The sequence below is a fragment of the Cryptotermes secundus genome, unplaced genomic scaffold (genome assembly GCF_002891405.2).
Source record: "Cryptotermes secundus unplaced genomic scaffold, Csec_1.0 scaffold509, whole genome shotgun sequence".
NCBI classification, from domain to species: domain Eukaryota; kingdom Metazoa; phylum Arthropoda; class Insecta; order Blattodea; family Kalotermitidae; genus Cryptotermes; species Cryptotermes secundus.
Genome location: NW_019725420.1, coordinates 74,299 through 97,837, shown reverse-complemented (window position 1 = coordinate 97,837; position 23,539 = coordinate 74,299). Strand labels below are relative to the sequence as shown.

At 39.5% G+C, this 23,539-nt stretch overlaps 3 protein-coding genes across 8 annotated transcripts in view; 1 reads left to right on the top strand and 2 right to left on the bottom strand.

Moving 5' to 3' along the window:
- Positions 1-1,759, bottom strand: part of LOC111863355 (HMG box-containing protein 1) — a 32,944-nt gene extending 31,185 nt beyond the window's left edge. Inside the window, exon 1 of one of the 5 annotated variants that reach the window (XM_033751031.1) lies at positions 1,621-1,759. Coding sequence is in view for 2 of the 5 variants with exons in the window: in XM_033751028.1 (XP_033606919.1) it covers positions 993-1,065 (73 nt within the window). In the remaining 3 variants the exon portion in view is untranslated. Of the gene's footprint in view, positions 1-811; positions 865-992; positions 1,259-1,620 lie in introns of those variants that run through there. The other 4 variants (XM_033751028.1, XM_033751030.1, XM_033751029.1 and 1 more) reach the window with 4 other exon arrangements.
- A 108-nt stretch (positions 1,760-1,867) lies between these two features.
- On the top strand, positions 1,868-6,691 carry LOC111863354 (RNA-binding protein Rsf1). Of its 2 annotated transcripts, none has more exons than XM_023849608.2 (4): positions 1,868-1,953; positions 3,566-4,133; positions 4,639-4,737; positions 5,174-6,691. In XM_023849608.2, the coding sequence occupies exons 2-3, from the start codon at positions 3,574-3,576 to the stop codon at positions 4,706-4,708; spliced, it is 630 nt and encodes a 209-aa protein (XP_023705376.1). In that variant the 5' UTR covers positions 1,868-1,953; positions 3,566-3,573; the 3' UTR covers positions 4,709-4,737; positions 5,174-6,691. The 2 variants fall into 2 exon arrangements, with proteins under 2 accessions (XP_023705376.1, XP_023705375.1); XM_023849607.2 differs by having other exon boundaries at positions 1,919-2,023.
- Positions 6,692-11,321: 4,630 nt separating this feature from the next.
- Positions 11,322-23,539, bottom strand: part of LOC111863353 (centromere/kinetochore protein zw10 homolog) — a gene marked incomplete at its 5' end in the record, with an annotated part of 36,630 nt that continues 24,412 nt past the window's right edge. The window contains 5 exon segments of the mRNA XM_023849602.2: positions 11,322-11,907; positions 18,712-18,845; positions 19,203-19,340; positions 21,159-21,365; positions 22,306-22,481. Coding sequence (XP_023705370.1) covers positions 11,692-11,907; positions 18,712-18,845; positions 19,203-19,340; positions 21,159-21,365; positions 22,306-22,481 — 871 coding nt within the window. The 3' untranslated portion in view covers positions 11,322-11,691.

Genomic DNA, 23,539 nt, shown 5'->3' with positions numbered 1-23,539 from the left:
ATTTTAACATTAGCGTTTTAACTTAAAAACAGTTTCGGATGGAAAGTGAGAATTGATAGTGTACTCAACTATCCTAGCAAGTGTTGTGCTTTTACACGTCAACATATTGTAGCAGCGTCCAGACAACAAACATAACTGTGAACATCATAAACAATGACAGTGTTTTCATAATTGTAGTAAGTGCCTCTGATGATGGTTGTGTCAAACCGAAACATGTAAGGCAGAAGTGATAAAGAAGTGACCTACAAATTGTTACACTCGACGGACTTTCTATTAACTTTGTGATGATATTATTTACTTCTGATAGCTGAGACTGAATTCAAGGAGCTGCTTCTATTGTACTGTATTGCTATGGAGGGTACTACATGACTTTCCTGCACTTCATACAGTCACCAACATTGAGAAATAGGCTCAATTCCAAGCATTTCACTCAGTATATCCTCACTTCCTGTTCAGTCACCGGCATCCTTGCTGATGCTATTCCCCATTCCCTCTATGACCCACTGAGATAAGTAACCAGTTCCTTTCTTTTCCTGCTAACAGCGCCAAAAAAGGGAATCACTGCACATGACACGTACAACTAAGATTTGGTTACATCATACCAATTTATGTAATACTACAGAGTAACAACTGAAAACGATGCAACAGTAACCAGTGCATGACAGTGAAGTGCTGAGGACGGAAACATTACTGGGCTGGGAGGGGAGAGCAACAGAAGACCACATTCATTTCTCAAATGTTTCCCCTGCAATTAGGTTTAAGGCTATCTTTCGAGTACAAAACGGGGGAAAATACTACAGTTACCCAATACCTGTGTGTGTTATTAAATTTAAAATGGTGTAAGAAATCAGCAGGTACCTCATGGATTTCTGAAACAACAGATATCTCTTAATACCTTCCCACCAAATTTTATATTATAATTAACAGTTCCTAACACATTTACACTCGTTGGCCTTTCATTCTATATAAGAGTAAATATCTTTCTTTCTTACTGGAAAACTGTATTTTCGGAAAAGGTTGGTATGGCAGAAACATTACTAAACAATGAATGTGAATTGGACCCATGCATTCAAAAACATTCTAAAAAAACACACACTCAATGTTAAAATACACTCGCAGCATATACACTGCCACATGACATCAATTTCGTTACAAACCAAAACTAAAAACTTGACGCCCTCCTTCAATAACGTACAATCTACACACAAACTCTACGGATTTCTATCCTTTTGTTTTATTTCCTGTTTCATGTTTACAGTTGTTCAGTTGGATACACTGAGAGAAGTGGGAGGGGGAATTCATGTGTAAAGAGCTGTACAAGTATAATTAGTTGTGTAATGCTGCAGTGGTTGATGTACATGTCCATAAATTTGATAAATTGTTCAGTTGATAAATAGTGGGTAACAAATGATAAAACCTAAAGTAAAATTACTGACTCAATTTTACATCTGAATTTGCAGTACACTGAATCACATTTGAATTATTTTTATGTCTGAAATACTAATGCGCCACAGTTTAAATTATTAGGGACGAGGTATTAATAAATACAGAATTACTGCAAAAATGTGAATCTTATTTTATGCTTTCACGCATGATTTAACAAATGATGCTGTATCTCACGCTCTTTTAAACTTGTATTTTCGTTCCGAGATTTCTTGACATGACGTCACTAGGTGCCAATCAACTACTGGTGAATCATAATTCGTATTGTTCGTTATGTTTATTAGAAAAATTTATCAAGAGAGAAATTAAATCAGAATGTAGATTGTTCTTTAAAACAGTTGATAAAACTACTATAAGAGTTCCAACGAGTGTGATAATCGAGATGAATGAGTCTTTTTAGAACTGGTGTAGAGGTTACAAGTTTCCGTTTTATTGGTTTGTGTAAACCCCAAATTCATATCGATTTTGAAGCGCGCGTTGGAGAGCTTCTCCTTGCTTGTCTTCTCTGTGGTAAGAACGCGTGTGGTTGCTGCGGAGATCTGAGTTTCGGTTGTATTTATAAATACGGAAGATTTTAGAGGTAAACGAAACCTGTTAGAAAACGGAAATAGACTTTTTGACATAACATATTTAACAGCGATTATATCATACTTGTTGAGTATTTGCGGAAAATTAAATATTTCGGTAGCCGCCATTTTAATAGCGGTGAAAGCTGTATACAATGATGCCTGTACTATAAGAGAAAGAGTGAGGTTTAAAACGGTTGTTGTTAATAGCGTAAGCTTCAGATTCAAGACAGTTGGGTGTTTTGGTTTTGAAATATATCTCTTCTTGTGGGTATAATGTATGATTTCCACGCGGGATTCGAAGTTCACACATTGGCGACTGAAGAATATAAGTGCGATTTGACCCTGTGTACTATTGCAAACCTTTACCGGCGTTCTACAAAGCGTCAGAAAGGACCGGCCAGACTACAATGGCGTCAATACCAGAAACTTATATTGGTAGAATTTGTGTTTGACACGCTAGGGAGAAAAATTGAGGTGTCCGTTAGCAGGTGAAATAAATCTGGCCCATTTTGAATTTAAGGGATGTAGTTTCGTTATATCCCAGCAGACAACCCTCGACGGACACCTATGTGGGAACCAAATTGAACGCGGGCTTTATTTCCATCAGGGTGTGGTCATGGTCGAAATAGCACACAATTGTGAGCCATGTTTTGTGATTTTCGTGAGGTAGTGTTAGTTCAGGTTATACAAAATGAGCTTTATGTTGCGCAAAATATAATTGAATTGCAGTGAGGATTCCCCCCCACAATTTTTTTTTTACTGTGGTAGAAGTGGTTGGAACAATATGACCATTTTCGTTTGCATTAATGTTTGTCGGCTATCACGTGCGAAATGAGTAATGACCTGATATACTTGCTTTGTTACAATAGTGCAACCATTATATTTACAGGAACCATAAAAAAAGACATCGAATTTTGTTATAAAACGTTTGCAGGGTGCTGGGCATTCATTATGAGTGTGTTTACATGATGTCCACAAATTTTGTCGAGTGGTCCCATTTTGGAGGTTTAGTGCCTTCATTAGGTATATAGTAATGTAGGACAGGCCATAGGGGTGTTGAGACCATTGCTGGACCTGAGGTTGATACTGTGAGTCAAAACAGATCTACTTTTGGCCTGTAATAGGTTCATGATCCTTTGTGAAATACCGAGATGTTACTGCAACATAATCATTTCCAGTGGTAAAGATCAAAGTGAACTGAATTAAAATGTAATGTGTGTTTTTGAAAATGATATGCATACAGCTTGAATCTGCATAAAACTACTGTTGTACAGTCTTGGTAACTGGTTATATGTTAGTATTTCTCTTTTTGTTTGTGGTATTGGTAAGTTGTGTGTAACATGGGTCAAATAGTATGCTAGAGGTCTGTCTGAAGACAAGAAAGTAATTGAATTCTTGGTAATATGTTGAATTGGTATTTGGAAGATAGCTGTCATCCTGATTGGGATTGTAATTCATGTGTGCTGCTCTTTCTTTTTTTTTTTAAGAGCAGAGATGTTGATAAAATGTTGAACTTTGTGGGAAGGAAAAGAATTTCTGCATTTTTCTTTCAGATTGAAAGATGAGTTCAGGTTATCAATTAAGGGGCACCCGTGTGTACGTAGGTGGTCTGAGTGATGGAATCAAGAAGGAGGACTTGGAGTCTGAGTTTGAGAAATATGGGAAGTTGAACAGTGTGTGGGTTGCATTCAATCCTCCAGGCTTTGCCTTCATAGAGTTTGCCAACGAAGATGAAGCAGAAACAGCCTGTGACAATTTGAATGGCTCTGATTTGATGGGGTCTAAATTGAGGGTAGAGATCTCTCGGGGTCGGCGTGGTGGGGGTAGAAGCTTCCGTGGCAGCCGAGGTGGGGGGAGGGGTTTCTTTCCAAGAGGAGGTAGCAGGGGTGGTTATAGTAGTGACAGGGGTGGTTTTCGCGGGGGCCGAGGTGGAAGAGGGGGTCCAAGGGGTAGCAGGGGGCGCTATGGAGATGACTACGGCTCTGGGCGTGGAAGTTATGGAGGTGGTCGAGACTACGATCGCAATGGTGGCCGAGGAGACAGCTATGGAAATGATTACTACAGTGGCAGAGATTCTGGGTCTTCAAGGTATCGCAGTCGATCACCAGTGGGGCGTGGCAGGTATTTATCCAGTTAAACTCAACGTTACACTACATACACGAATCTTCGCAAGAAAAAAAGAACAATGTGTTTGTCATGAGACAATTTGCAGTCCATATTTAAACATGACAGTGCATACACAATGGGTGAAAAGCACCCACAGCATCGATTATAATTGATTTTTGTGTATTAATGACTTGTCCTCGGTCACCTGCGATAAACATCATTGAAGGCATGTAGGTCTTCCATCGGACTAGGCAGACGTCTCATGGCATTTTTTCTTGTGGACTACTTTAATTATACAGAACCTAGTGTATTCTGTAATGTATTCAATCAAAAGGTGCTTCATTGCATAATTTTCCTACGATCTTTATGACAGTTCGGCGACATGTTGAAAATCGTCAGTTTATCAGTGATCACCAAACTGTGCTTCGATATATGTGTGTATATATATGTGTTACTGTGCCTCACTATATGTAGATGCCACTTCCCCCCTTCCTACGAATACTACTACGACTATTTACAGCTCCAGGGACTATGGAAGTTCCGAGGGTTCGTTTGGCTACGGTGCAAGTCGATCAGGTGATGCATACTAACGGGGCGTGTTGCAGGGAAAAGGATCCAGGTACTACGAACCTTTTAATATATATTTGCAGTGAAGTTCACTGCACACTCCCAACCTCACATTTCTGGAGAGGTTAATAATACTCCGAATTATCTCCCATGTACATGTTCCAAAGTTTCAATCAGTATGTTGGTTATTGGAGGGGGTGGACAACCAGAAGATAGTGTAATACATTATAAAGTAGACATCATAGCATGATCAGCTCCATGTAACTGCTACGCATTGCTATTACTACTGTACTACTACTACAACCCTGGAATGGCTGCATGATGGAAATAAATTTTTCTGCATAAAAGCCAAAAGAATTTGCCATCACATTTTACATTGCTGAAATAATAATGCATGAAAAAGCAGTGAAAGCATTTTCAGATCTTGTCGACCATTTATGCATACTTGCTCCTATGATAGACATATGTTTGTGTTCCAATGTTTACAGTCCCCTAACTTCACGACCGCAAATTTGATCTACAAGAGAAAGAGGGGAAAATGTTTCAGCGATACGACGTTCATATATGGTCAGTTTCTACGCATGAGTTGTCAAAGCTTCGAGATGTAAGCTACAGGCTATGTGTCTTCGTGCTCACCTAAGTTTTAAAGGGCAAGTTCTACGAACAAATAACTTTGTAATGAAAAAGTGTTTACATTTCAGTAAAAATAGTGCTCTGCATTTGTGAATTGTCATCGCAAGATGGTGCCATACATGTTGAGTGGTATTCAGTTATTTTTAGTTACTTTGCTTGTATTTTTCTATTTCCTCATGGAAAGAAAACTTGATAACACGAAACTTTCTAGGAACTTTCAATTAAAATAGTTTGAGCTCTGCAAATTGTATTAAATGTATGTGAAAACAAAACCTTTGTGCCCACTTATTCAGCAAGAACTCTTTAAGGGGACATGATGAATAAGATGTATCGTCTTCTTACTCTTTTGGGGGGGGGGGATTCGGCATGGAAGAATTACAGATACGACTGTAACACTCTTTGAAGGCAAAGCATTGTGATGGCCCATACATTGCAACTTTACTATTTTTAAATACACTTTTAAGTGGTGCATACAGGAATAGCTGGGTTGATATGTGGTGTGAGTACTGACAGCGTTGTTTAAGCAACCATGTAAAAACAGCTGATCTGGTCCGTGTATCAGGATAAGGCTTGTATCAGCTATCTCTCCTTTGGTGTAAACTTGGGTACAACCACTTGCTTTACATTAACATCTGCTGACAGTGTTACAAAAATTGAAACAAGTTCTCTAAGCTTATGCCACCATATTATGCACTTTATTCCATGTATTCTTTTTCAGTAGTTTGTGAGTTCAGTGAAAAGTACTGCAGTTTGGGTAGAGAGGCAAAATTAAGGATATTTTTAATTAGTTGGCATTGGCAATTATACAGATAATTGTTCTTGTGGTGAAGTATCATCTCTGATTCAGAATTGGATTAATTATAAATTGGTCATGCTACACGTAGAGATTGTGGTAATAAACTGTTACGCATGTGAATAGACATGATTCAGGTGTTCTGATTAGTCCCTTCAGAGGATACTTGCTCATGTTTTGGTAAGGATGAAATTGAACCGAAGTAGCACAGGTTGTAAGCTTGGTTTTACAATTTTCCAGTGCTACCAGAGTGGGATATTATTTTGTGTACAGTGACTTCAAAATCAAGTTTTGGAATTATTTTTTCTCTTTAATAGGCTTGGGTGGCTTATATAAGTCTTGCTGCGCCTAGTTGTATTAGCATGTCGAGGGGTGTGTGGATTGACTGTGTGATGTGGAAGGATATAACAAAAAAAAATCTACATATTGTTACAGTATAGAACTGTCAGTATTACTATTACACTATGCAGTCAGGAATAGTTGCATCTGCTGCTCATTAAATCATTCAGCTCATGTTCCATTTTTAATACTCTGGTTGGTGGATGTGAAGATAAATTTGAATAAATTATGTTCCTTACTAGCCTTTGTTTCATTACTCCTTGCCTGGACAACCATTGCATCCGAGTAAATGGTGTGTCCTTATCCTTGGACACATTTCATGCACTAATGTGCTATCATGGTGACCATTTAATATAACTAGTTAAGAGGGTTGTATGTCACAGTGAATGATAAATTTCATGCAGTAGTCGTGGACAGTAAAGTAAGGAAAGGTCTGAAGTGTGATTCTGAATTTAGTTGCTATTATGGGAGTAATGTGGCCATGTGTAGTGATGGAAAATGTTCCCTCAGCTCAAGTGTAGTATATCGTGGATGTGAGTACTTGATGCAGTGTTCATTTGAGTTGTGGGCAGTTGTCAGCTGCAGCATGTGTGTAGATTTTGAACTGAATGCATGGCTCACTTCAGTTATTCTGTGCCGTCATATGGAAGAAAAAGTTGCTGGGATATAGCAGTAACTTTGGCATGTGTGGTGCACAGGGATTAGTAACGTATACACATAACAGTTCTGGGATGTAATGCTGTGTAATAGAAAAACCGAAGCAGGTAACAAGCAAAGGGAGGGGAGACATTCTGGAATGGTGGTTGATTTTCAGTGGACAGTATGACATCCAAGAAGATGGATTTCTTCATAAATGCTGTTGAGCTTTTAACCTTTAAGTGCCCCGTTCAGGCCAGTGATTAGTATGGTCATCATGGCCAAAGTACCCCATTTTGGCCAGTCGGGCATTTAAAGTCTGCTAGTAGAAGCGCATGAAACAGTCCTAAATATTTCTTTTTAAATGTAGTAATTACCAGACTTCAGCAAAACCATAATAGAGGAATTAAAATAATACCTAAGTGAACAACAACAAAAGATATATGTATGAGTTATGCCCAAAATCATCCATTAGCCAGTACTTTTATTGCAGATTAATGTGTTAAAAATATACAGTAAAATTCGATGTACATACCTTTTTTGCTATCTGCTTGATGTATATATAGGATGAAATGAAACTATGGTATTTGATTTCACTATGAACGCACAGAAAACAGATTGCACTATCTCAGCCACATTATAACTGTTCACGACCCTACAAAGGGCAATAATCTCTTGCAGCTATAAGGAAAGGACCTAGCACTGAAGAAGGGACCCCTCTATCTTTCTCTTGAATAGTCATTCTTTCATTCTTCTGTCCTTTAGTCAAAAGATTTCGAAAATCTGAAGAGAGTAAGCAGTGCTAGCAAAAGACCAAATGATTTTATTGCTTCCATCTGTTTTATGACACCAGGGAGAGTGCTAAAATTTGTCAAGTGTTACAAACAGAAATGAACTTATAATACAGAACAACTCTGTGAAGAACTGGGAAACCATTTTTGCGGTACGCATCAAAATTAAAAATAGAGTATAACACTTTGTATAAAAAGTGTCCTAACAGGAACAGACATTTAAACACAGTAGCCGCGTGCATTTAAATAAACTCTGACCAGCTCAAGCTTACCACCATTTCAGAAGTGCGGCGTTTAAAGGTTACGGTTAATAGTACATGTTAGTTGATGCTGTTGGCAGTGTAGCCACTATGGCAGAAACATTATGCTGTCATATGTTTTCATCTTTAGTAAATCTCTATGATGGTTCCACCATCAAGGAATAGAAATGTTGATGCCTGTTACAATACCCTGTGCTACTTGCTGGTGGTGAAGTGAATGGATGGTACACCTAATACATTCAAAAGCAACACCATTCCGCTGAATCAAGTGAGCCAGATTCCCAACTTTTGTATTGCTGTACTGTACCAAATATGTGAAGACATGGTTGATATTTCTTGGGACATCACATCATTGATACATTTTTTGAAGACTATTTCCATGTCACCAGCACCTACTTCTGTTGTTGCTTTGCAGCCTGGAAACTTAGAGAACCATCAGGATTTTCTTCTTTCCATGGCTGTTGTGGTCAATATAGAGAGGATGGGGGCAGCAGGTTCCTCCCAAGCAATGGTACCCATTGGACAGGAGGCTAAGTTCATGATGTGTGTAGACAGAAGTGTCTGTGTTTTACTTTTTATCCACTCCGCTTGCATACAATTATGACCACAGCTCGATTGTTAACATCCAGATGCATAGTTAGGTTATGGGGCACTATGCTACAAGCCAGGAGGCTGCGGGTTCGAGTCCTGATGATTTCAAATTTTTTTCAATTGACCTAATCCTTTTAGCCGCACTATGGCCGTGAGGTTGACTCAGCCTCTAACAGAAATGAATACCAGGAATATTCTTGGGGGTAAAGGATGGCTGGCACACAGGGCTGACAACCTTGCCACCATCTATGAGCCAATTGTCTAGAAAATGGAACCTCAACATTTCACAACCCTATGGGCCACCACAGCCTGTTACGGGGATACTTTTTACTTAGGTTACAGGGCCAAGGCCAAATGATGGTGACAGTCTGAAGGTAGGATTAGATGAGGAAATGAACAACACAGAAACCAGGGTAATCTGCCTGAGGTGACAGCACGAAGCTAAATCAAGCTCAGCTTGCAGCCCCATCATTCAAGGGATCCATTCAGCCACCCCTGGGATTAGTTTGCTCTTTATGGTACTTTAGGTATAACCAGCAGACAGTACAGGAAGGGGGTGGTTTAGGCTGTTTTGTAAAATAATACAGAGCCAGCAAAATGTAACATTGTAATTGTCTAAAACGGGCTAGACCCATAGCTGGTAAGAGAAAAAAGGTGAAGAATGTATAAATACTAAAAAAAATATGAACAGTAAAGGCAGGAAGGAGATGGAACTTAAAATGACTAAGATCAGAAGTCAACAGGATAGACTGTGGAAGGAAAAAGAACGAAAGCCCTGAAAAGGGCAAGGTTATCCCATCATGATGTACCTTAGAAGAAGGCTTGGCTAGCTATATAGTTAGTTATTTGGAGAGGGTTGGTTTCCCCATGCACTTAGACCTGTAATGGTCCATTGTGCTTCCCTCTATGATTTCTACCAGTACCTACCTACCTACCGGTATTGGTACTTGCCATCAGTCCCGCCCAGCCAGTGAGATCGGCTCAGAGGTATCTATAATGCTTCCCCCATCTACCAGAGGTATTATAGACTGCTGTTGGGTGGGAAACGTCCACAATTTTGGCTCAGTGACCTCCTTTGGAGATATGAGGTTTTTTTACGTGCCATAAAGCTACGACACGGGACCCACAGCTTGAAGTCCCTCCCGGAGGACTTGTTCGATGACCTCCGCCGGGTATTTGAACCCGCGTACTACAAGTCATGAGGTGGGAACGTTACCTCTAGACTACGGAGGCCACTTGGCTAGCTATATAACTACCAAGTTTCCTAAAGAAAAATTATACACTAGTGGGCTTGGTCCATGAATAAAAGTGGAGAATAAAGTATATGTTGTCTCACCAGGCTGCAGGACAAAAAAAAACAATGGGCCCTTGAAAATGTGAAGTACTGATATTTGGGAGTAATACGAGGGTCGTACTGAAGGTCATGAGCAACAATTTTTTGTAAAGTAACATGCTTTATTATTGACAAACCAAATACACCACCTCAATCTACAGACCTTTCTTTATTTTGCCATATAATCGCCACTTCTTTGTACACATTTCTCCCAGTGTTCTGGGAGTTTGAAAATTCCCCTTCTGTAAACTTTCGTTCCAGCCATCAGAAGACACTAATGCACTGCTTTCTGAATTGCCTCCCTTCGTCTCAGAATGTTGTTCATGCAGCTGATCCTTCACAAATCTGAAAAGATGGTAGTCGGAGGGTGCCAGATTGGGGCTATAGGAGGGGTGTGGAAGAACTTCCCACCCCATCTTTGCAATTGCTTCCAGCGTGAGGCAAGCGTTGATGTTTCCTCCTGGATGTTTGTCGCGCAATGCACGACGGAGCTTGTGCAGCATCTGGACATAACAAGCAGCATTGATGGTTTGGCCAGGTTCCAGGAATTCGGGCAGAATAAACCCCTCTGCATCCCAGAAGACTGCCCATCACCGTCGCAGCTGATGGCACTGTCTTTGCCTTCTTTTTTGATAGAGAATGCAAATTGTGCCATTCCACACAGTGCCGTTTCGTTTCAGGCTCGAAATGGTGAAACCAGCTTTTTGTCACATGTCACAGTACAGAGCAAAAAATCATCGCCTTCGTGTTGATATTTGCAGCAGTTCTGAGGTGATGGCTTTTCACTGACCTTTGTGGTCTTCTGTCAATAACCACGGGACCCAACGAGCACAAACTTTTCTATAGCCCAAGCTTTCAATCATCTCCTGTATTGCACCGTGCCCTATTCCAAGTTTTTGGGCTCTTGTGTCCATAATCACATGCCTGTCATCTTGAATATGATCTCATCCACGCTTTCCTTGTTCTGTTCAGTTGAGGCTGTTCGAGGACGACCGCTCCGAGGCTCATCTTCGATGCTGGTGTTCCCATCTTTAAAATTTTTCACCCATCTTTGAACACTGCTTGCACCCATAAGCATGCTGAAGTCTCTGGTGAATTTCTGCAGCAGGGATTTCCTCTTTCACAAGAAATTCAATGACAGCACACTAACAAAACAACATGGTCGGCCATTTTGTTAGGAGTGATACTGGTTACATGATGCAAGCTATTGATGTCACAAGACACTCAAGGTTAACACAACAGCTGGTTCCACCTACCACCATACTCTGGTGTTCCCAGGTTGCATGCAAAAAAAAGTTGCTCTTGACTTCCGGTATGACCTACGTAGTAAATCAAAACTGCATTTATCAAATAAATGCAGATAAACTGCTTTCTACCATTCAATTTAGAATATTTTTTCTTCACCTAGTTTTGTATGGGTGTGAAAGTTGGTCCCTTGCATTAAGGGAAAACCACAGCAAGGGTGCTGAGGAGAATATTTGGATATAGAAAGCTATAGGAAAATGCATAATGGGGAGCACCCTGATTTTTACGCCTTGCCAGATGTTGGTGATCAAATGAAGGGTGAGATGGATAGGGCATAAAGAATGTATGGAAAAGAAATTCATGATAACTTTCCTCCAAATCAGCATTATTTTATTCTTGCAAGAACAGCAGATCTTCTCTTTGTGTTTTGGAATAGGGCTCGTATCAGCTGCTTAACTTCTTCAGGTGTAAATTCTTGTGCAAGAGGTCCTTTGCTGTCAGCCCACCTGTCATCTATGTCTCTCAGACTAGCCCCCAGAATTAGAACCAGTTCTCTAAACTTCTGCCATCGTTTTACAAACCGATGTACCTCACCATGTTCCTAAGGCAAACAGATATCACATTAATAGCACTTAGATTGTTTTTAAAACAAGAGCAAGGACATACTCCAACATTTTCCAAGTGTGTTTTATTCTTGCAATTTTGAGAGCCTCACTTGGCCATGATGTTTATTTATCTTCTATATAAACCAATTTCCCCATCCTGATGGAACTCCTAGGAAGTTGGATGAAATAGCTAGTAAATCATGTACTCATCTTCACAGCATCACAAATGAAATTGGTAACGGAAATCATACTGACATTTCAACAGTGATCAACACTTGCAGATATGTTCACATTGAAGTCATAAATTACTACTGTCTGCTGCTACGTATTCAAATTGGAAAACGTTTAAAATAAAACTTGTAAATCATCATAAGCTCTACAGTTGTTTTGTACACTTAAGAAAACTAATGTTTCATGTAAAGCAGAAGTCATATGACTTATACAAAGATTATGTTGGTGTTATTAGAGAAGGTCTTCTCATACAACGTTTATCAGAGTGTTCAAAGAGAATCAGAGAACTTGCAAAAGAAAGGTGAAAAGACACAAACTAGTTTATATGAATTCATAATGCACATATGGTAAAATGACTAAAGGTCATATGGTGTTGGTGTGCAGACTGTCAGTAGTAATAAATGTGTACTGTTAATAGCAATGACAAATAATGAGGTCCTGGCCTGACTTACAGCAAGGACATACGAGCTACAAAAAGGCCCTTTAATCTAAAGCCTACATCAGCCTGCATCATCTTAATACTGCAGGTTTGTCAACTTTTAGGCAGGAAGGGTCACACTAAGATATAATACACTATGAGGACTGGCGCATTCAATATCGCCACCATAACCAACATAAAACTGAATATTAGATAAGAGTAACCTAAAATTGCCTTGTTAATAGGAAAATTGATCCTGCCTTACAAGAGAGTTCACATAGTTGTGAACAAACTTTGTTTTGTTGTTTTATGTGTGAAGAAGCCTGTACACAGGTATACATGCTACCAGATATATACCAAATTTCATGATTCAAGTACCTCAGACTATTGACAATGGTATAGAACCATAAAAGGCGATTAAAGTTTCCTGGCTGAAACTACTGTGCAAAATTGAGTCACACTGCAGTCCAAGTTTAAATTTTTCTGGATCACTGACTTCAAAAAAGAATGGGGTTTTCAAGGCTATGTATGATTATGACAGTCGCTGAAAGCAAATGACCGGAGGAAATTACACACCTGTGTCATTTTCCAACAGTTTCCAAAATAGTTTCAGCTTCATTTCAAATACTATGACAGCCCTAAACATATCAGAAAGAGATTTATATGGTGCCCTTTAAGTTTGGTGTTTGAGTAATCTATATGGTGGCTGATAACTGGGGACCGGATTTTTATGCCATTATAATCCCTTAAATATGTATGCATTTATGCATGAAAAACTTCTGAAATATGCACATAAAAATTTATACCAAATATTAAAATTGATTTTACCTTATTTTAAGACCAACAAATCAATATTTAAGTTCATTTTATGTAATCACTGAATGGTTCATTTGCAATAAAAAGCTATACTTAAATACAAATCATGCAACAAAGCCAACATATTTCATTACAAATTAATAAAACCATTGGTACTCACATTCAGCTCTCCGAACTTCCAACTTCTCTTCTGTTGCAGTTCGCGATTACTAAATGCTCTAGGTTTTCCATAGTTAGTCGTCTCCTATTGTCTCGTAATATGTCCTTATAGCCGGAAAAACTTCTTTCCACTGCACAGGAACGTAGGGCGCAAGTACAAAAGCCGCTATTTGCTCCACTGTTAGTGATATTTTACTTGGCAGTTCAGTACGTTTACCGGATAAAATTTCTTCAATTTCACAAAATTTGTTCATATCCTGGATTTTTTTAAAGAATGCTGTGTACTTTTTCCTTTACTACTTCACCTACTCTTCCAGGAACCGAATTCAATTTGGAAACAGTGGTTTTGAACACACTTAATGACTGATACAAAGTAGTGTTGCTATTGCTTGCCTCCAGTGAGGAAATGGCGGATGGAAGATGAGAGAAGTGAGCAGATATATAGGAAAGATTAGTTTCTAGTTCTGCTCTTTTTAGTACATCTTGGGCAATTTAAATTGATGCTGCACTTTTGGGATCAAATGTATTCACAACATTCCTGTTTCTAAATGTTCAGTATAATAACTAGCTGCACACAGCCACGTGCCCCATCATGTTAAAATTGGTTCTGGCAGAAGTGGAACGCTCGGTGCTATTGCTTTAAAGGCTTCTTTTCTGTATGGCACTTTAACAAATACCTTCTTCACAGAAGACACCAACTTGTCAACAAGCGGAAAATTTGCACGAATTGTTTCTGCAACACGGTGCAACCCATGGGCAAGGCAAGTCAAATGTGTCATATTTGGAAATATAACTTCAAGAGCAGTACCGGCTTTTTCATCATATAACTTGTGGCATCAGTCACAGAGCAATACGCGTTCATACTGAATGCCATTCGGCCATAGTAAATTCATGGATTTGATAAAAATCCAGAAACTGTGGAGCTATTTGTGGTTTAAAATTGCTCTACCGCAAGAAGATATGGGGTAGATTGTTCATTCTCATTAAGGGATCCAACTATAGAATTTGCAATAAACCGTCCCTCACAATCTTGTGTTTCGTCGATTGATACCCACACAAAATTATCTTGAATCTTATCTCTAATGCTTTCAATTGTAAGAGCATAACACTGCTTCACGTAATTTTTGCGCACAGCAGATTCATCCGGCACTTTGCACTGTGTATACTTCTCTATGAAGTTTCTCAGAGTAGGATTTGTTAGTTTTCACAGTGGAATATCTGCTGCTGAAACGGCTTCGCATAAATCAGAGGAAAACTGAAAAACTATTATTAGAAAATTCACTAAGCAATTTTTGAACAGGAGCACTTTTCGTGGATTTAATTTTAATATTCTCTTTGTGTATATTAGTGTTCAAATGCTGAAGCACTTGAAAGCGTTTTTCACAACCGTTTTCTCACGGTCGGCAATAAAGAATTCCGTTATCCATACTTATCATCTCTCCTTCGAACTCCCACTGATACAGCTGTAATTTTGTTTTCTGACTTACTTTCACTTTCGGCATGACTACAGAAAGCTAAACAAACTTAACTACAGGCTAGTCACCACTAATGTGAATGGCCCCAGCTTCAAATGAAGAAGTGTAACGAACCTCATGGAGACTTAGGAAATAAATAAGTCCCTTATTGGTTGAATAGCATTACGTTGATAGCTGCTACATGTGGACGCTTCCAACTAATCTCTTCGCAGACACTTTGATGGTACGCGGATCAAGATTGAATCGTATTACATTGATAGCGGCTACATGTGAACGCTTCCGACTATCTCTTCATGGCCACTTTGATGATACGCGGATGAGGTAAGTTACGCGTGCAGGGATCGAGGAATTCCCATCCTGGGTATTGCATCAGAAACATGAATCATGACAAAATGCTGAGTCAAATATGCAACATATTCTAATATGGAAAAGAAAAATTGTATACACATGACCATAATTGAAAACATAAAATTAAAATATATTAAAACATTTTAAAGGGGAAATATGCAGTATAAATAGAGATCTTCGAAAATATGATGCTTATTCATAAAACAGGCAAAATATGCATTTGTATGCACCATCAGATCATGTCCAAAATTTAAGAAATGAAGTAATTCATACATTTATCCAAACGGGCATACTTTCTGGTTGCAAGAAAGAAATATGCATTGGCATTAAAATCCGGTCCCTACTGATAACACAGCAGTGTTAAATCCCAAAACCACTTTTCATCATGAAGTTCAGTCACACCTTTACCATTCTTATTTAAAAACATTTCTATTTCTAGCCTCAAAACTAAAAAAAAACATTTCAAGACTGCCCTGGACATCTGTGTGATTCAGAATATCCTTATATTCAGCATCAACTTAGAAAAATGGCAAACTGGTGACAGTGAAGTCCATAAGACTGAATAAAGTTCCCAACTCTCATGACACGTTCAAACTGAAAGTGTCCCCCCCCCCCACAAAGTGACTGCTGATGGACAATGCAATGAAGGCCCATGTAAAATTTAGGATTCTGTTTGTCCATTTCATGCCTAATTCTATCCATCAAATGTGTTTTCTTTATTAGAGCCGACCAGAAGCAACTGATACCATAAAAATATACTTCATACTTAGAACACTATATGCCAAAGAAGAGAATGCACAACCTTCTGAAAGAATGATATTTTTGACAAGGCACTGTTCCAAATTAAATTAAATTCAATGTCAACAGTGCATACTGGAAGAACCTTAACATCCACTATAACTGGCATGAAACTTCACCACAAATACATGCTCAATTCTGTACAAAATGTAACAAACATGTCAATGATGTGGGCTGACCAATAATTAGAGAAATATAAAACACAAATCTTGAAACAATGTTAAGGTCACATGTGTTCTAGTGAAAACTGAAGATAGTGTCACTACTAAGAACTGATAAGCAAATTCCAAACTACATGGCACATGTAGAATGATAACAGTTGTTAAATGTCACAGGCAGCCCACCTGAAGTAACTGACCACTAACATACTGAGGGGTCTTACTCGTCTATTTTTAGTGACTATTACTCATACCACATGAAGCTGAGCACGTACCTCCAACTAGTGCCAAGGTCAAGAAAATGTGGATCTGTACATCCACTTCCCCATACGCCTTAATGGCATAGTGCACAGGGACAACTTTACTACTGATAACCACAGTCCTTTCAAATAAAGAACTCGGCATTCAACAAAATCAAATTTATTGAAACCACAAGGGGCACGCAGTAGCGTAGTTGGTTTAGACACTATGCTACAAGCTGGAAGGTCATGGTTTCAAGACCCAATGAGGTGGATTTGTTTTTAATTTGCTTAATCCTTCCAGTCAATTCAGCCTTTAACAGAAATGAGTACTGGGATCTTCCTGGGAGGGTAAAGGGCGGCTGGTTCCTAAGGCTGACAATCTTACCGCCATCTATGAGCAAACTGTCTAGAGAAAATGTGAGATCCTTGACGTCTCACAACTGTATGAGCCTTCATGGCCTATTAGAGGGAGAGCTTTACATTTTATTTTACCTTTACTGAAACCACAAAATGAAACAAATGTTCTGATACTGAACTGCAGGGCATGAGCATTCACCCCGATTTGCCTTATTCTAGGAATGACCCTAGTTTAACACATTGCGGACCGGTGGTTTAAACATTTAAATCACCCTGGGGACCGGCGTTTTTAAACCTACTACCCTAACTTCTGCACTGTTCACTTTAAAAATTAATATAAAATCTCCTAATTAATTTTATGAACTGAAATTTTTTGAGAACACTTACCAGAGCTCCTAGAAGTGCTTGCGCATGTGATATCTCTGGAAACATTCCCCTTTGTGAAGAGGCATTACACAGAATTAGCACATTTAGGCAGTTCTACTCTTCTTCTTGTGGTCTGCTCACACACGGCACTGCCTAGAAGGGTGTTTCTTCTTGCAATATTCACTCTTCACAATTTTCACGAGAATATGTTTCCGCATATCACCCAAGAGTCGGCCAGGGGGGTGTACTTGAGACCTCCGGCAGGTGCGAACTGATGGCCCCCACTGCACTACGTCTGTGTTTGACACAGGTACTGCCGCCACCGTGACGTCAGTAGCCCAAGCTTTTGCCAGTTTCAACAGAAATGCTTTGTATTTCAAAGTAGAATTTCTGTTCATCTTTTTTAAAACCGTAAATGAACTGAAAATTGCACAGTTTATAAGCCACAGTGCAACTTTCTTCATCCATTTTACTGTTTTCCTAGGTATGGAATAATAGGCCAAGAACTGGTCGGCCCTATCAACTCCTTTCATGAACATATTATACTCGGATATACAAAGAGGCTTCTTTACTTGCCCATGTCGTCTTTGAACATCGATCATGCTCGAATTGTGAATAGTGGAAACCATATTCACAACGCGAGTATCCCTCCAGGACTGAAGAAGAATGTCCTCCTTCCTCCTGAATGCGGTGTCGCCACGTTTCAGGCGTTTACATTCCTCTTTCAGATCTGGAGAGATGCCTCTGTTCACCCTAATTGTACCACAAATATGTACTTTCCTTGAAAGTAGGTATTGCTGTCCCGACACTCGCACTTTCAACGGAGCTCTCACTTTCACTTGACACATTTTGGGCAGCCCTGTGGCCCCCGTCACTGTCACTGTCACTGTCACTGTCACTGATAATGGCCTCGCTATCAGAAGACGAAGCAGTTGGCAAATCTGATAGCTCATCGGAGAACATATCTAATATTTCCTGTCCTCCGAGAGATCGCAACTGCTTTCGTCTCTGAGCCATGTTGAACTGGTAGCTGCGTGGTTCATACGTGCAAGCTTGGATTAGAACAAAGCCAATTTTGTTTAGGTTGTGACAGGAAATGACTCTGGTCGAGTTACTAGATAAGGCAGCAATCATTTCCGAGGTCATCTACGCAGTAGTTACGATTCAACGAAGCCATAAAGCGATATATAGCGTTTTGCAACATAACGTGACCGTAGAGGGCCATATGGCCCGCCCGGTCCACAACGCTTGGAAACGTAGAGGGCCATATGGCCCCTCCGGTCCGCAATGTGTTAAGTTATTCACTGATACATTAAAGGGATCACATGAAGTGCTGTGGGCCATAGGTTGATCACCCATGCTCTACTATAATCAAAAGTGCAAGACTGGAGCTTTAGCTTTTTATCCCCCCTCTAATGTAGTATGCAGTTACCTGAAACAGATGTGGAGCTCTGTTAATGACAACACTGAACACGGTGACCAAGTGAACAGCAGTGGTGGCTGGCACATCCTCTACGGTGGTAACTCGGATTATGAGCTCTTCAACAAGTGCATTCAGTAGACAACCTAACAATATTAAGTAAATATGATTCCTCACATCTTTAGACTGGTACTTTTGATTTAGGTCTACTTCACTCTTCTACGACTTCATACCTCTATTTTTTATATATATAAAATAATCTAAAGCATTTTCTTCTTCTGGAATGGTAGTTTTGTGATTCCATCATTCAACTTGTTACTTCTAATCATCAACCTGCTTCGGTTTACATAATATCTTGAAGGTTCAGCCAATAAAGGGAGGGGCCTACACCAAGAGTGCGCTGGACAGATAATTTTGGTAATTCCAATTCAGCAGTAGTCATCCTATTGCCTGAACTAACACAAATCACATATACATATACTGCTGTCATAACAATATCTCACCTACAGCTTTGCAGTAGACATTGGCAGGCAAAACGTTCTCCCACACTGTCTGGAGTAATTCCATTTGCCGCAGACACTGTCGAACAGCTTTCTCTATGCTTGGTGTAATTTTGGGATCCTCTCCTAGTGTTGCCAAACCTATATAATAATATATATTGCATATAATGTGTAATTAGTATGTCATTTTTATTCCAATGCATGTTTGCCATATTAACCGTGGTTACTGTTAATTTGAGAAGCCAGCATAGTGACTGCCTACAGGCTGGACAATGGAGGAGCTGGAGTTCAAATCCTGGTAGTGTCAAGAATGTTCTCCATGTCATCCAGACCAGTTCTGGGGCCCACCCAGCCTCCTATCCAATGGGTACCAGGGGCTCTTTCCCCGGGTTAAAGCAGCAGGGTAGTGAAGCTGACCACTCACCTCCAACTAGTGCTGAGGTCAGGAAAATGTGGATCTACAGACACACTTCCCCATATGCATTCACAACATAGTGCTTAATTAGTTAAACACATACAGCTTTACCTTTTTTACTGTTAATTTGAACACACAATAATGACAACATTAATAAATGCATTTAATTATTTACAATTCAGTTCAGTTCTCTAATTTTTACTCACTGAGATGTCAAGGATAAAAGATTTTGTGAAAATAACAGCTGACAGATTTTATTTCAGTTTTACAGCTTGGAAGTGCACATGGCATAAGGATCTGGTAGTAAGTGGTGTTTAATTGTAGTTCAGTCTTGAACCTGCAGCTGTGCTCCTTGTTGTACTGTTAACACATTTTAGGGTCAGCAAGTACAAAAGTCACTTTATGTTATGCAATACAATGAGTTTATGGGCCAGGTATTGACAGAAAAGACCAGCTGTAATAAATATATATAGGGAAGAAAGAAAGAAAATGAGTGTTGTGTGAAATTTTTCCATAGACTTAAATGTCACTGTCAGTGCTTCAAGGGTTATCACTGCCCACTAACCATGAAACTGCCATGTTTTTTTAATTTTTCTCAAACATGTCAACTATCAGCAACTGGGTGATTTCTCAGAAAAGATGCCAGAAACCTCCACTTTCCAGCAATGGACAGTAATTGCTGTACATTGTTCAGTGTTGCATAGCTGGCAACTATGTTGATGCAATGCTGCCCTACAACATTACCTGTCTAAGTGTATGTTAAAGATATTCAAGAACCCTTTTACATTAGCTGACGCTTTTATTTTTCAGTAAACTATGGAACATGATTTTGAAGCGCCTTTACTATATTATAAACATTTGCCTGAATATACTTATGAATGTAAAGTAAAAAAGTAAGTAAAGCTATCCCTGTACAAGGCCATGAAGGCCCATAGGGTTGTGAGACGTTGAGGGTCCCACATTATGTAGACAATCGGCTCAAAGATGGCGGTAAGGTTGTCAGCCTTACGCGCCAGCCGCACTTTACTCCCCAGGAAAATTATTTAATTAATTCCTGGTACTCATTTCTGTTAGAGGCTGAGTGCACCCCAGGGCCATAGTGCGGCTGGAAGGATTAGGTCAACTGAAGGAAATCCAATGACCTCATCGGGACTTGAACCTGCGACCTTCCGGCTTGTAGCATAGCCCCTCAACCAACTACGCTACTGCATGCCGTGGTCTTTCTAATTCTTATTATGAGGTACCACTGTACACCTTGCTAGGTAGGTTACACCTGAGAGAATTACAGTAAGGGAATTGGTTACTAGGAAACTGATTCAGTTTTCCATCATTCTAATTAGCAAGTGTCAGTGGAAGACTCCACTGGCAGACCTAGATGTACATCAGATAAGTGTATTCAAAATGATCTTAGGAAAAATGGTTTGAAAACATGAAGTGGATAGAAATTATTCAGGTTATGCAAAGTCAAGGTAGTTACCATCAGTCGAATAACTATTAACTGTTTGAGAAAGAATTACATTCAAAATACCAGAAATATATTTCACCTGAGTCTCTCAGAATATCTAGAATCTGTTTTCGTTGACCCTGCATGAACTTCAGAAACACGCTGATCCCCAGTTCACGTAACACTGTCACTTGATCGATGAAGGTGGATGTGTGTGACCTGAGAACTGTGGGAAATCGGCTACTGTACTCATGACCTAACGTCACAAGACGATGGGCTAGGTACATGCAGTTGTTGTGAAAGAGTGCTGAAACAATAAGAACAGAGTCTGATTCAGAAAGTTTTGAATTTAAGGAACCAAAATCTTTAGTCAAAGGAACAAAAAGGTTCAGTTCTCAACAATTTCAGTTCATACTGTCACAACCCATTTTACGTAAATCACTGGATCATCTTGGTCTTCATGAGGTTTAAGGCATAGTTTCCCCTGTGCTAAAAAAATAAGCCTCTTTCATATTCTGATCCATATCATCATAAACAGGAGTATAAGATATAGAAATATGTATTATTTACCACTTGGAGAAGCCATTCAGTCCTAGACAACCTGCTAAAACTGAATTCAAAATGTTATCATATTCTTAGTTGAGAGCTTGTACAGGCTGTCGACAACACAAGTTGAGTACAACTGACGCTTGGAAAGACTGTGGGAGTGGCTGCAGACTGTTTCAAAGTACTGTTTGGCGCCCACCTAAGGAAGACTGTGTACACCTTTACTCTGGAATTTTTTTTTATTGTTAGTGAGGTGGGACTAAGGCCCTTGTACTGTGGCTACTTCTGGCCTATTGTACCAGCCCCAGATGATTGGTGAGGGTGATTGTGGAGCAATTGGTGGAATGAAGATTGGCAGTGGAAACCGAAGTACTCGGAGAAAACCTGCCTCAGCGCCACTTTGTCCATGACAAATCCCACTTGATCAGACCCAGGATCGAACTCGGGCCGCCACGGTGGGAAGCCAGCGACTAACCGCATGAGCTATGGCACGGCCTTTATTCTGGGAGGATATTAACTAAATGGCTCATGAATACAAGTGTGTGCACAAAGTGAGTAAAATCTAAGGAACTGGTTATAGCATGATCATATTAACCACAGAGTTTGACAATTATTATACTTCCCCTATTCTCCATACCATACACCCCATAACCCAAGATGTATGGCAATGCTAACTTATGCACCTTGAGCACAGAACTCACCAACTTGTTGTGGGATTGTTTCAAGGAACATCTTATGGTGTGTTGGTACCACAGCACTATACAGTTCAAAGATATTTCGAGCTGTGCAAAACAGCCTTACAGAGCAGAAGTCATTGCTTTGTACAGCTTCGTCCAGAACTTCATACACTAGCAACAACAGCTCATGTGCTGACTTGCTGGAAACAAAAGAAGTTCACAAATATGTTTATCTATATAGTATACATTGCTGAAGCTACGTGGTGTAAAATTTAATATGTGAGGATGAATATGAATTTGGAAGGGCGAGCTGATAGTCTATTTTAGATAAGGTAAAACTACCCCTGTGCTTAATCAATCAAGCACCATACCATGGGGGAGAGGCGATATAGCTCTACATTGTTGACCTCAGCACCATAGGGATGTGAGTGGTCAACCTCACTCCATGACCTCCTTGTCCCCTCATACTCATTGGATAGGAGGATGGTCTATTTTAACACTTTGCGGACTGCACACCCTTTAAAAGGTTTTTCACTTTTAAACATGGCGGACCGTTCGCTTGTTAACAGGGTTTTAGAACACAGTAAGTTGCAACACACTATGCATTGCTCTGGCGCCACCAGTGGCGTAGCATGAATACCGAAAGCAGGGAAGCAACTTTATATACGTGTATATAAATTTTTTCTACATACCCTATAGTTTCTATCTTCTATTTAAAAGAAAACAGCTAATAGTTTAATATGTATTGTATATTTAAGCTAATATATTAAAATAACACATAATTATCAACACAATTTTATAGCCATCAAATGACAGGGTTGTGAACCTGGAATATAATTAATGCTTACTTTATTGTTTATAATTCAGCTCGATTCTTCTGTTTTTCTTGGCAAACAGATCAATAACCTCATCTAGAAAGCTGGGTTTGGACTGCAGTTTGTTTAGGAAGGACTTTTCAATGTTCATCAAAGCCAGTGATGACAACCTATCCTGGTTCTGCGAATTTCTTAAGTAGTTTTTTAATCTCTTCAGAGCTGAAAATGAGCGTTCATCTGCAGCACTTGTCGCTGGTATTGTTAATACTAGCTCACATAATTTGAAGATTTGCGGGAAAACGCATGATAACTGAAGAGCATACATATATTGATGTAAGTCATACACACTATCTTTTGCCATATCTGGGTCCGAAAACATTACTAAAAGTTCACTCTTTAAGGCAACAAAGTCAAAAAATGCACCATAATTTTCTTTTAAACAG

Bases quoted from the DNA above. Each gene is read 5' to 3' on its own strand.
- LOC111863354 (XM_023849608.2), top strand. From the start codon at position 3,574: ATGAGTTCAGGTTATCAATTAAGGGGCACCCGTGTGTACGTAGGTGGT. The intron at 4,134-4,638 runs GTATTTATCCAG...GACTATTTACAG, and splicing joins TCACCAGTGGGGCGTGGCAG to CTCCAGGGACTATGGAAGTT.